Genomic DNA, 12,911 nt, shown 5'->3' with positions numbered 1-12,911 from the left:
CCTTCCCCAGTGAGACACGCAGGAGGACTCAGTGGCAAACCGCCTTTTATCAAGAGTCACAGGATAAGCAGTCTGTGGCCTGAGGCCCAGAGGTACAGCTCTGCACAGTCCATCCCTGAGCAAGGTGGCCAGTGTCCTGGGCTGGAAGCGGGTACAGGCTCTGTGCTGGCTCCCTACAGCACTGGGCATGTGCTGGAGTGGGCCACCAGGCCAGAGATCATGAGGAAGCCTCTGGCTGGGCATGGGGTTGAACCCTGCCATACTGAGGAATCACATTTCACATGAGCAAACAGCATGGCCTCTTCTCCACAGGAGCCTCCTCCGAGGGGGCGGTGAGCTTGAGCAGGGGTGGGTCCCCAGTTGTTCTGAAGCCACAGTCAGGCTGGGAGGTCTCGGTGTCAACAGGCAGGCCAGGCTCAAAGGTCTCAGGCCCTTCCGGGGCAGGTCGCTGAAGCTTTGCAGCTGCTCGCTGTCGTTTAAGCTCGGCCAGTGTGTGGTGTGCCTTGTCCCGGACCAGGGCTTCAGGGGCACCGCTCTCCGCAGGACTCAACTGATAGGAGACACTCCGATCTAGACGCTTGGAGTACAGGTGCCTCCCTGGGGGGGGCCCTACTTGGCCATTGTGTGGTCTGGCCACCTCAGAGCTGTCTTCCTGTGGGCAGAGCCAGGAGCCCAGAGGCCATCAGGAGGTGGGTTTTCTCACCTACAGAGGCCTTGGGCTTCAGGTTATGTGAAGTGGGGGTAGATGGACATGAGAGTGGGAAGGTCAGCAGCCTATACCTGAGGGGCACTAGCCCATCTAGGAGCACAGGGTCACTGGGCCCATCACCTCCACAGGGGGCTAGCAAGGCTAGAGGACTAGGTACTAAATAATAAGATCACATGCCAAGCCTGCTCCGAATCTGGGACAGGACAGAGGCTGCATGCTCACCTCCGGAGGCTGCAGCCGGAGCTCAGCATCTGTCTGCCTGTCCTCGTCCTCTAGAGGTTCTGGACTGGTGAGTGGTGACTGCTGCCACACGATGGCCTCTTGCGCATGCTCCTTGCGATATAGGTCGGTGCGATGTGTCAGGCTCACTCGTCTAACCACCTTCCTGGAGAGAGAGGAAGTTGAGACATTGTCATCCAGCTCACAACCTCTGCCCACGTCCTATTGGGGTTCTGCGGCCAGCTGACATCCCCAGGGGCAAAGCCTAGGTCTCAGCAGGTACCCAGTGCCCTGCAGCAGGAGGCTTACCCACGGCTGCCTGCACTAGAGGTCCGCCGGCGCAGCAGGGAGCGCTGTCGGCCCTGGGCCCGCAGGAGTGCGTCTTGTTTGTGCTTGAGCTCCAGCAGTCTGGCCCTTACTTCCTCATCACCACACACGTCTGAGAAGAGACGGACAGAGGTGTCACAGGCACAGGCATTTTCACGGCCTATCCCTTCTGCCAGATGTAGGCAACTCCACACTCACCGAGGGGCGTCTCGTCCACCAGAGATTTTCCATTCAGATCAGCCCCATGTGCCACAAGCAATTCTACCAGGTGCACCTGCAGGCAGCCAGCAGTAGCTGCTTGGCTGAGGGCTCTGACTAGAGGCAGGAACCTACCCTCTCCCTGCTCCTGCGCACACTCACCTGGCCCCAGTAGGCTGCAGCATGCAGAGGCTCCCAGCCATCATGGTCCTTAGCACTCAGGCTGGCTCCTTGCTCCAGAAGCAGGGCAGCTACCTCACTGAACCCATTAGCAGCGGCGATGTGCAGCTGCAGGCAGACCACTCAGCCCTGAATCTCAGCCCCACACCCCTTCCAAGTACCTGCCCCAGGACAGACACCCCCAAGTGACTGAGTCCTCACCAGAGTGGCCCCATGGTCCAAAGGGTCATTGAGGTTGGCCCCAGCATGCAGGAGGCTCTGGAGGTCATTCAGCATACACAGCTCTGGCACTGCCCGGGCCTCCTCAATGCTGTCCTGGGTGATACCTAAGGGGCAAGCCGGCTCAGAGAAAGCATAACCTAGGTAGAGCATCACCCCTTGTGGGCAGGCACAGCACACTCACCACGATTGGCCATGGCCGTCTCGAGGCAATCCAGTGTCTGTTCATCCTCACACAGGTCATAGGGCATGTTCCCATCGGTGTTGACTGCCAGGAGATCTGCACCACTACAAGGAAGATTGACAAGCCACCGGCCTCCTCAGTACTTCTACAGAACAGCTCCTCACTCAAGGAGTCCTCAGTCCCCTTATTTCAAGTTCCCACTCAACAGGGGCCCTCAGCCTGGGACTGTCCTCAGGAAGAAAAGGCAGGCAAGAGGAAAACAAAGCTCTAGCTCCTGCTAGAAAAGCTAGCTTCAGGCTGCTAGCCCTCAGTCCTAGATCCTGACTCCAAGCTGGACTTAGCAGTCTCTATCCATCGAGGCTTGGGGCTTATGCCACCCATCTACCCCATAAACATAGTAGAGGCAACTGCAGGTGTGCAAGGACTCTGGGGGCCCAGAACACAGAAGGGTGCCTATGCATGACGGAAGAGCAGAACCAGGATGCCTGCAGTTCATCACCAGCTCCAAGAGGAGCCCAAGGAAACTGCTAGCGACACACCCCTGCCATTACTGAGGTACCTGTGCATAACAGAGACTCATCTGCTCATACAAGAGTGACCAAGCTTCTTCTATACTCTGTTCTACTAGAGAAGCTCTTGAATCTAGAGAAGCCAGCAGCAGCCTCCTCTGCTCTCCCTTCCTTGTTAGGGGGAAAGGCCTCTCTTGTACCCTGGCACTTCCTCCTAGGCACAGATGGTCCTTCATTCTCCTTCCCTCCTTCCCAAGTCCATCCTCAACACTGACCAACTGGCACTTTCCCATGCAAGCTGTGGAGAGTCCCTTGGTTCAGAGTTAGAAGTCTAGCCTGTCGGGCAGGCCAAAGAGCACAGTGAACACACTCTTCCCCCTGGATCCCAGGAGGGTTGACAGAGGAGGTAAAGACAGAGGAAGCATCCCAGAGGGGTCACCTGACCACCACCTGGACACCCAGCAGGTCCTACCGTGAAATGAGGAGATCCACCAGATGCAGATGGCCGCAGGTAGCTGCAGCATGCAGAGGTGTCCAGCCCTCACTGTCCCGAGCATTGACATCAGCCCCGGCCTCCAGCAGCTGCTGGGCCATCTCTTGGAAGTCATCTATGCAGCACTGCAAACAAGCAACCTGAGCCCCACCCTCTGACCCCCGGGGCCAGCCCGCCCCGCCCCCACTCCTGCAGGGCTCACCTGGTGCAGCGCTGTCAGGCCATCCTCATTGGCCAGGTTGGGGCTAACCCCACTACTGAGGAACTGGCGGACTGCAAGAAGGGGAAGGCAGGAAGGGTCCTCAAGAGCTAGCAGATGCCTCTTCCTCCAGGCCCCAGAAGTTACAAGCACAGGGCACAGGAGAAGAAGGGGGGGCTGCTAAGGTTAGGCTTGTCTTCATACTAGGAAGATTCCAGTCAAAGAAGAGAAAAGTCAAAGGCAGGGCCTGGGTAAGTGTGCTGTAGTGCCAGGCCATGTGTGCTCTAGGACCCACACTGGACCTGGCCAACATCTGCTCTCCATCTCTAACCAGAGGTGAGCAATGCTATCCCGCTCTCCAGAGAAGGGGCTTGGGAGCCATGCATAAAGAGAACGGATTCACAGGCAGCCCTGCACTCTGTGAGGAGGTCATGATGGCTATCAGCCCAAGCACTACCTCTCTGCAACCCCATGTCTACCCTGTGGTCCAGCCCCCCATAACCTGGCCTTCCTCGCACAAAGACCTCTTGCATGCACCCCTAGTAAGGACAGTGGACTCTTGATAGCAGAGCTAGGGCTAGAGTCCAGGAGTGACAGACAGTTCCAGGCCTGGTTCTGAGTAACACCCAGCAGGGCCACACCCAGACAGATGGGAGTGCCTGCTACGGATGCCCTGCCCTGGGACTCAGCACACTCACCTTCCTCCAGGTCGTTTCGGGAAGCAGCCTCCAGAAGCGCAACGCTGGGAGGAAAGAGGACCTGCTTCCGAGGCCTTAGGCCAGACACCTCCTTCCACGGTTGCTCCCTGCGGCCCTTCTTGCCATGGGCCTCCTTCTCAGCCTGGGCCCACATCTTTACCTGCTGGGCACGTCGCTTCTGGGCATGCTTCAGCCGCTCCTGGGTGCTCATCCTGCCTACCATGGGCATCTCTGCCAGCAGCTCCAGGTGCTCGGCCATGGTGGTGGATGTCTGCCCTCAGGGCTGATTGGGGCACCACGATTCGGGTTTGGGGGGCCAGGCCAAGCCTGAAGGGTGGGGCAGCTGGCTGGACTGGCACCCTTGGGGGCATCCCCTTCCCAAGACTTGGTGCCCTCTGTCCCTGACAAGGCTGAGATGGGAGGCCCCACACTATGACCAGGCCCAGCTGCCCTAAGGGGCAGAGCCCAGGCAGGGAGGGCAGCGTGGCAGGGGGTGGGGTAGAAGGTGTGGGGGTGGGGGTTGGGGGAAGCCTGCAGTCGTTCCCCAGGCTGGTCTGACACCTCAGCTGCTCAGCTGGGAGGCCTCTGTACACAGCGCCTCGCCTCCCTCTTGGGGTCAGGGTGCACAGCCTGTGGGAAGTAGCCCTAAGACCTGGCCAGCCTCAGTCCAGGGTCTGAAGCTAATTACCCAGATAACAAAGTTCCAGCTTCCTGGTACCCTGCCTAGGAGAATGGAGGGCAGGGCCAATCAACAGCAAGCCCCTGGCAGCCCCCGGGGGCCTCTGCTCTTCTTCCATGCTGGCTGCCCTCAGCCCTCTGGCTAGTTTCCAGTCAGTACTAAGGAGGCAGGCAGCAAAGGCCGGGCGTATGGTCAGTCCTGGGGTCCCAGCTTCCAGGGTCCAAGGATGACAATCTCTAGGCAGCTAGGAGACAGGAGGCCTGTCAATATTTTCTCAAGGGAGCCTCCCCTTCCAGAGTCACACACACCTGAGGAGTAAATACAAAAAAGGAAACCCATCAAGGGCAGTTCATGGGAAGAGGCAAGAGGGTGGTTACAGGGGAGTCCTGTGCAGGACCCACCTTCTGCCCAGAGCACGCGGAGAGTCAGGCACGTAGCCTGGGGTGTTCTACCCTCTACCCTATTCCTCCCCACACACTTAGGGAAGAGTAAGACAAGGGGTATCTCAGACCCCTATCCGTCCTTTCCAGAAAGGCTGTGCAGGCTAAACAGTGAAACAGAACCTGGAGGATTGCCTACACCCAGCTAGGCTGTCCATGGCCTTCCCAGGGCCAAACTCAAGAGTCCTGGCTGGGCTGGGCAAGGGTTCTTCCCTGATAGCATAAGGGCTTGACGGACTCTGCCTCCCAAGTCCACTGTGGCTGATCTGCCCTGCTCCCATCCCAGAGCCAGTTCAGGCCAGTCAGTATTTCTGCCATCCTGAGTGGCACTCAGCTGAAGTCATGGGGACACCGGCATCCACGTGAAAGAGGAACTAAGAGCTACCTCCCTGCCCCATCATTAGACAAAAGGAGAGATGTCCTGACGCCCTTGTCCTGAAGAAGAGAAAACCACCACAAACAACTACTACTTTCCAAGTAGAAAGCATGCTGGCTTTTGGTTCTCTCATCTAGGCACATTTGGAGACAGCTCTCCGGCTGCAGTGGGCAGATAAGCCCGGCGTATAGCTGCTCCAGGCTGCCCAAAAGGCCGTCTTCCCCACTACAGAGCCCTTAACTCCTGTGGCCCCACCTTCCTGATCTTTCTGGAATGTACCTGAGGACGGACTCTGTGTGACCTGGGATAGGACTACAGGGGAGCCCAGGGAGTCCAGCACAACTCCAGCACAGGCTGAGTGCTAAGCTTCCAGTCCCCAGACTCCAGGACTGTCTAGCTGGCTTTCCTCCAGAAGCTAGCCTCCAAGGGAACAGGCTAGCTGAAAGCCAGTGGGCTCTTCTCAAGTTCTAGAAGGAAAACCACCCCCTCCCAGCTGAGTCTTGGCTGACCCAGCTGACCCTGACTAAGGCGTGGTTCCCTTTCCTAGCCTGCCAGGGGCATGCAGACAGCGAACCTCCTAAGGCTTGATGGCCAGTCCTGCAGCTCCACCAAATGGCCACTACCCCACACCCAGGCCCAAACCCAACTCCACAAGTCCTTCCCAGAGCCTCCCTGGAATGTCCAACAGCGATAATTTGGTTGATTTACTCCAGATCTGGGCTTCGAGCCTGGCTGATCTGAACCAGGAATGTGGGACCCAGCACAGGGAAGACTCCTACAAGGACTTTGACCCCAATCCCCACCCTTCAGCCTGAGCACCACTGGATGGACCCAGGCTACAGAGTGCCCCATTGGGCAGCTGGCCTTCATCAGACAAGGCCAGCACCCTAACCCAACCCATTCCCTACAGCTCCAATGAAAACACAGCCAATCTCCTGGGGCCCTCACCTTCCCTACCCTTCCCAACTGTACAGCCCTTCAGGAAGCACTTACTATCACCCCCAATTTATACTTGGGGGAAAACCAAGCTATGATAGTCTTAACTACAGACAAAACCAACTCCACTGGCTGAGGAAGCTCTGGGGACTGACTCCAGTAGGTCTAAGCACTCCAGACCAGGGTGACGGGCTGCTGAGATAGCCCTGCCACACCAAGAACTCCTTTATCAGCTGCCCAAATGTCACCCCCCGTCCTGCAATGACAGCTTCCCATCCAATGTGTAGCCAGCACGGCCTGCTAATCACCACAGCACAGTGCCTTGTAACCTACTACATGGTATCTGCAGTGAGCCCACTGCCTGGCAGCTGCGAGGAGCCTAAACACATGGGGAACAAGGCATGGTATGGTGGAGGCAGATGACCCAGGTGTCCAGAGAAAGGGCGGAAGGGATGAGAGAAAAGGGGGGAAGGGTCAGAGAACAGCTACAGGGCGGGGCGAAGACCAGCGCCCCTGCTACGGCTCGAATGCTCACGGATGGGTCCACACAGTACCTCTTGAAGGTCCACGTCCAGACCTGGAATGTTTCTCTCTGGCCCCCATCTATTAGGACCCCCTATTACTAAAGCCCATTCAGCAAGTCAAGGAGGCAGAGAGAGAGCCCTCGTGTCTCTGGCTGCACATCACAGGGGAAGCTGGCACCTTAAGACATGGGGCAGCAGTGTGGCAGCAGATGAAAGAGTCCCTGACTGTGACAAGATGAAGTCAACCAGCAGAGTTTATTTGGTCTGTAGCAAGAAAGGTGCCTCCTTAGAAGTCCACACTTACGGGCAAGCCATAGGTCATAAGGTTACACCATTCTGTAGAATAATACCTATATGTTCACTTCTGTCGAAAGTCTATGCAGATCAGTGTCTGCAGAGATGGCTGCAAGATGCCGCATGGATGCAGAAGCCGACAGGACTCTGGATAAACAAATATCAGCAGTCAAGAAAATGGCCCAAAGGCGTGTGCGGAGGCATTTTCTAAGGTGGGAGTTCCTGCTTGGGAGTTCCCAGGTGACTCCAAGATGTGCCGTGTTGACGATAAAACCAAGCAGTACAGTGATGATCCCGACCTGTGCTCTCCGAACAGCCAGCAGCCCACTGAGACTCCCAGACAGCACTCCTGGGTGTGAAGTGAAAATGGATTTGCTTACCCAAATGACAGATACGGGAGGGCCCAGCCCACTGTGGGCAGTGGCACTCCTGGGCAGGAGGTCCTGGGTTATATATGCAAGCAAGCTAGTAAGTAAGCCACAGAGATCAAGCCAGTGAGCAGTGTTCCTCTGAGGGTTCCCTAGACGATGGACTGTCTCCTCCTTAAGTTGTTGCTGCTCAGTGTTCTATCCCAGTAACAGGAAGCTAACCAGATAAAGCCTGAATATGATGAAAAGAGGTCTAAGAAATAGTGCTTACTCTGTTATTAAAAAATTAATTAATTAATTTTAAAAAAGATAAGCCAGATGGTGGTGTGTGTCTTTAATCCCAGCACTCGGGAGGCAGAGACAGGTGGATCTCTGTGAGTTCGAGGCCAGCATGGTCTACAAAGTGAGTTCTAGGACAGCCAGGACTACACAGAAAAACTTCGTCTTGAAAAACAAAACAAACAGAAAAGATAGACGATCAGGCTGGAGAGCCGGCTCAGTGATAAGAGAATTTACTTGGTTCAGGACCTAAGCTCAGTTCCCTGCAGCCACCAGGCAGGTCACAACCACCTGTGATTCTAATTCTAGGGAATCTGACACCAACTGGCCTCCCTGGGCACCTACACACATATACACATAAATAAAAAGAATAAATACTAAATATATATGTATATATGATCATGTATATACTACACTATTTTTTTGTGTAAAAATAAATGAAATAAGAATATACAGAGGTGAGCCGGGAGGTGGTGGTGCACACCTTTAATCCCAGCACTCGAGAGGCAGAGCCAGGCGGATCTCTGTGAGTTCGAGGCCAGCCTGGTCTACAGAGTGAGTTCCAGGACAGGCTCCAAAGCTACACAGAGAAACCCTGTCTTGAAAAAAAAAAATGAATGAATGAAAGAAAAGGGGAGGGGATATACAGAGAGGCACGGAGAAATGTCTCAGTGGTGAAGAGCACTTACTGCTCTTGCAGAGGACCCAAGTTCAGTCCCCAGTATCCACAACAAGAGGCTCACAACTACCTGTAACTCCAGCTCCAGAGGATCTGAAGCCCTCTTCTGGCCTCCAAAGATACCACGCACACATACACAAACACACACTCACACATAACTAAAAATAAATCTGCCGGGTATGATACACAACTTTAATCCCAGCACTCAGGAGGCAGGTGAATCTCTGTGAGTTTGAGGCTAGCCTGGTCTACACAGTGAGTTCTGGGTCAGCCAAAGCTACATAGTGAGACCTGTCCCCCAAAACAAAAAATCTATTTTTTAAATATATATTAAAAAATAAAGGCTGGAGAGATGGATTGGTATTTTTCAACAGTTAAAAGCACTGGCTGCTCTTCCATAAGATCTAGGTTCAATTCCCAGCACCATATGGTGGCTCAGAACCATTCATAACTCCAGTACCAGGGGACTGACGCCCTCTTCTGGCCTCTGCAAGCATTCCAAGCATGTGGTAACACATACATACACACAGACAAAGCACCCAGAAACATAAAATACAAGCTTTCATAAAAGTTCAGGGTGGGGCATAGCCGTGAACCTGTGATCTTCAGAACTAGAGAGACTGAGGCAGAAAGACTGCTTGAGGCCACGCATCTCAGCCCATCCTCGGAAACATACTGAGACGCCATCTCAAAGACGGTGTAAGGGCCAGAGGTGCAGATCTATAATAGAGTATATGTCTAGTAGTCACAAAATCCTGGGTCCAATCCGCACTGCTATAGACAGACAGACAGACAGACAGACACACACACACACACACACACACACACACACACACACAAAGCAACAGTCTGTGCATTTATAATGGGAAACATGAGAAACAGCCACAAGAATAAGCAGAAATGGGAACAGGTATGGGGAAGTACTTGTGCTTGGTACAGAGTAGCTGACCTTAGACCACGTGAAGATTACTCTCTGTAAAAACTATGTTGAGAGCTCTGTACTGGGCAAGGTGAATGTCAACCGCCCCTGCACAGGTATACTTTGGCACCTGGAGGAAGAAAGCCCCAGGCACTGGACAAGAAATGGTCAGGAAATGCAGGTAAGGCCATCTAGACAGCTGAGCCAACACGGAGCATCTCGACTCCTCAAACCAATGAGAGACACAATCAGATGGTAGAGACTGAGGGACATGAGGTGGTAGGGCAAGGAGCTATGGCACAGGAAGTGGGCAGGAAGACATTCCAGGAATAGTACACATTAGGAGGAACGGGACTGGGAACAACAGAGAGCTCCATGGGAGGAAGGGGCCGAGAGGGAGGGCAGGTGGAGGAGCCCTCAGAGATAGGACTGCTGGCATTTTGAAGTCCAGAGAAAGTGCCCAAATGGCAGTGGTCATCAGGGGTATAGACAGAGCTCATGGCCCCCTACAGACACAGGAGATCCACATAGACCCAAATTGGGAAAGGCTTCAGGTGCTGGCAGTGGAAAGCTGCCTGGGAAACAAGACACTCACTCTTCACATCAAACTAACTCCAGACAGCACACACATGACCTTAAGAAAAAGAAAGCCAGCCAGGTGGTGGTGGCACATGCCTTTAATCACAATACTCAGGAGGCAGGGGCAGGCGGATCTCTGGGAGTTCAACGCCAGCCCGATCTCCAGAGTGAGTTCCAGGACAGCCAGGGCTAGATAGTGAGACCCTGTCTTGAAAAACAAAAACAAAGCAAAGCAAAACAAAAGAGTACAAAGATGAAGGAAGAAAATGTTTCATAAGCTACACACACACACACACACACACACACACACACACACACAGCTTTATAAACATGACATAAAACCCAGAACTGAAAGGAAATCCCACAAATCCGATTACACTTAGTTTTCACATGTCTGCATTATAAAAAGAAGACAAAATAAAACCTATATGGCACACTAGGTAAGGTGACTCACACCTGTAAATCCAGAACTCAGGAGGCTCAGATATGAGGATCTCAGTGAGTTCAAGGCCAGCCAGAACACTATATCTACTACATAACATTATATAGCATGCATTCTCAGATCCTGACCCACTGGACTTAGGCACAGAAACACAGAGGCCCTCACAGCTCTCAGCATGCTGTGAAAGATCCCTGAAGCTCAGCAGTATCCTTGCAGAGGGAACCCCTCACCACAGCATTAGCCTTAAATGGGAAGGAAGCTTTGACCTGTGCCCAGCATGTCCCCAAGGCCTAAAACCCAACAACAAGTTTTTGAATTTGTTCTGTTTTGTTTCCCAAACAGGTTCTCATTATGCAGCCCTGGCTGTCCTGGAACTTACTCTGTAGAACAGGCTGGCCTCGAACTCAACAATGATCTGCCTCCTGAGTGCTGGGATTAAAGGTATGCACCGCTACCTCCGTGCTGATTTAATGGTTGCCGGTGAGCCATACCCTCCCTTGGAGGACAGCAGTTTCTTAGAGCTACTCCCATCCTACCCACAGGCCCCTCAGCAGGTTACTATGTCCCCCACAGGGACGCTTTGTTCCTGACTATACCTGCAAAACACTGTCTCCTCTCCATGGAGTCCTGTCCCATACTGTAGCTGAAGTCTTGATGGTCTGAGTATTGTCATGGATAATCCTGCAGGTCTCTGCCACCACATAGCCTGACCTCTTCCTGCTAATGCCTCGGTCCCAACTGTATCCTCCACCTAGTCACCAAAGGAGATGCCCTCACCCATAGTCTCGATGCGAATCCCCATTCCTTTCCATTCCTATGACCCCAACCCAACCCCAACACTCCAGCATTCACACATACAGTCCTGTTCTTACCCCACTTCCTTCCCTGCACCCTGACCAGCCTCAGTTCTGAGCTCTCTGACCCTCTTGCATCACCGAGGGAAACAACAGAACCCCTAACACGGACAGAGCTGTCTGGTCCTGAGTGTCACAGCCTAGATGCTACAGAAATCTCACTGCCTCCCTGCCCTCAACTGAAACATGCATCTCAAAAAGACAGCATCAGAGGAGCCCTCTGTCTGCTATCACCAGAGTATCCGCAACACAGATACTAAGAAACTTAACAAAAGGCCTGCCCAGAGAATCATAAAACAATACTGACAGATAAGAGACAAGACCTAAGTAAACAGGGAGACACCTCATTTGTGGTCAGAAGACTCAGAACTGTAAAGTGAGTGCTCCCTGAGTTCGTCTGAGTCTGTGCAGTTCCAACAGTACATTTGAAACTTACAGTGCAAATGTGCATGGAACAAGCAGGACAATCATGAACAAGCGAATCTGATCTACCTATGCTATTACATTGTACAGTTTATTATGAACTCAGTAACTGAGGCCCTGAGTGTTTGCTTAAGGATAAAGAAACAAAGCAGGGAGCTGGGGAGCTGGGGAGAGGGTTCGGTCAGCCAAGTGCTTGTTGTACAAGCATAAGGATCTGAGTTACGATCCACAACATCCACATAAAAGTCAGAGTTGTGTGTGTCTGCAACCCCAGGGGAATGGAGTCAGGCGATAAGCACATCTTGTAGCTCCCTGGCCAGCCAGTTTAACCAAATCACAGAGCTCAGGGTTTTGTTGTTGTTCTTCGAGGCGCGCTTTCTCTGTATAGCCCTGGCTGTCCTGGAAGTTGCTCTGTAGACCAGGCTGGCCTTGAACTTGGAGATCTGTCTCCGCCTCCCAAGAGCTGGGATCAAAGGTGTGTGCCACCACCACCAGGCTACTGAGCTCCAGCTTTAGTTAAAGACCCTGTCTCAAAAAATAAGATGGAGGGGCTGGAGAGATGGCTCAGAGGTTAAGAGCACTGACTGCTCTCCCAGAGGTCCTGAGTTCAATTCCCAGCAACAACATGGTGGCTCACAACCATCTGTAATGAGATCTGGCGCCCTCTTCTGGCGAGCAGGCATACATGCTGTATACATAATAAATAAATAAATCTAAAACAAAAAAAAGATGGAGACGGTATGGTGGTGGACGCCTTTGATGCCAACACTCTGGAGCTAGAAGCAAATAGACTGCTGTGAAGTCTGAGGCTAGCCTGGTCTACATAGTGAGTTCCAGGCCACCCAGGGCTACATAGTGAGACCTTGTGTCAATAAATAAATAAACAAACAAATAAATAAATAAATAAATAAATACAGGAGAGCAGGAGAGCAATTAAGGACAATGCTAACCTCTGGCCTCTCCATGCATATGCACACATGTGTGTACACACACCACTGTACACATACACACGCCCAAAGAAGTGAACCTGGGCTGGAATGTAGCACAGTTGGTAGAGTGCTTGGCCAGCATGTACAAAGCCCTGAGTTCAACCCCCAGCATGTAATAAAATCAAGTGAAGGGCGGTGGTGGTGCATGCCTTTAATCTCAGCATTTGGGAGGCAGAGCCAGGCGGATCTGTGAGT

At 53.1% G+C, this 12,911-nt stretch overlaps 1 protein-coding gene across 4 annotated transcripts in view; it reads right to left on the bottom strand.

Annotated features, from left to right (window-relative positions):
• Window positions 1-28: 28 nt before the first annotated feature.
• Ppp1r16a (protein phosphatase 1 regulatory subunit 16A) overlaps window positions 29-12,911 on the bottom strand; it is a 24,751-nt gene continuing 11,868 nt past the window's right edge. For 2 of the 4 annotated variants that reach the window (XM_036208531.1, XM_036208530.1), the window contains exons 2-11: window positions 3,936-4,922; window positions 3,241-3,311; window positions 3,018-3,163; window positions 2,037-2,140; window positions 1,835-1,959; window positions 1,616-1,741; window positions 1,454-1,529; window positions 1,238-1,367; window positions 932-1,094; window positions 29-652 (exon numbers count right to left, since the gene is read on the bottom strand). In XM_036208531.1, coding sequence (XP_036064424.1) covers window positions 278-652; window positions 932-1,094; window positions 1,238-1,367; window positions 1,454-1,529; window positions 1,616-1,741; window positions 1,835-1,959; window positions 2,037-2,140; window positions 3,018-3,163; window positions 3,241-3,311; window positions 3,936-4,194 — 1,575 coding nt within the window. In that variant the 5' untranslated portion in view covers window positions 4,195-4,922 and the 3' untranslated portion in view covers window positions 29-277. Of the gene's footprint in view, window positions 653-931; window positions 1,095-1,237; window positions 1,368-1,453; window positions 1,530-1,615; window positions 1,742-1,834; window positions 1,960-2,036; window positions 2,141-3,017; window positions 3,164-3,240; window positions 3,312-3,935; window positions 4,923-7,240; window positions 7,332-12,911 lie in introns of all 4 variants that reach the window. The other 2 variants (XM_036208532.1, XM_036208533.1) reach the window with 2 other exon arrangements.

This window comes from Onychomys torridus, chromosome 16 (assembly GCF_903995425.1).
Source record: "Onychomys torridus chromosome 16, mOncTor1.1, whole genome shotgun sequence".
NCBI lineage: Eukaryota > Metazoa > Chordata > Mammalia > Rodentia > Cricetidae > Onychomys > Onychomys torridus.
This window is presented reverse-complemented; position numbering and strand designations above follow the sequence as displayed.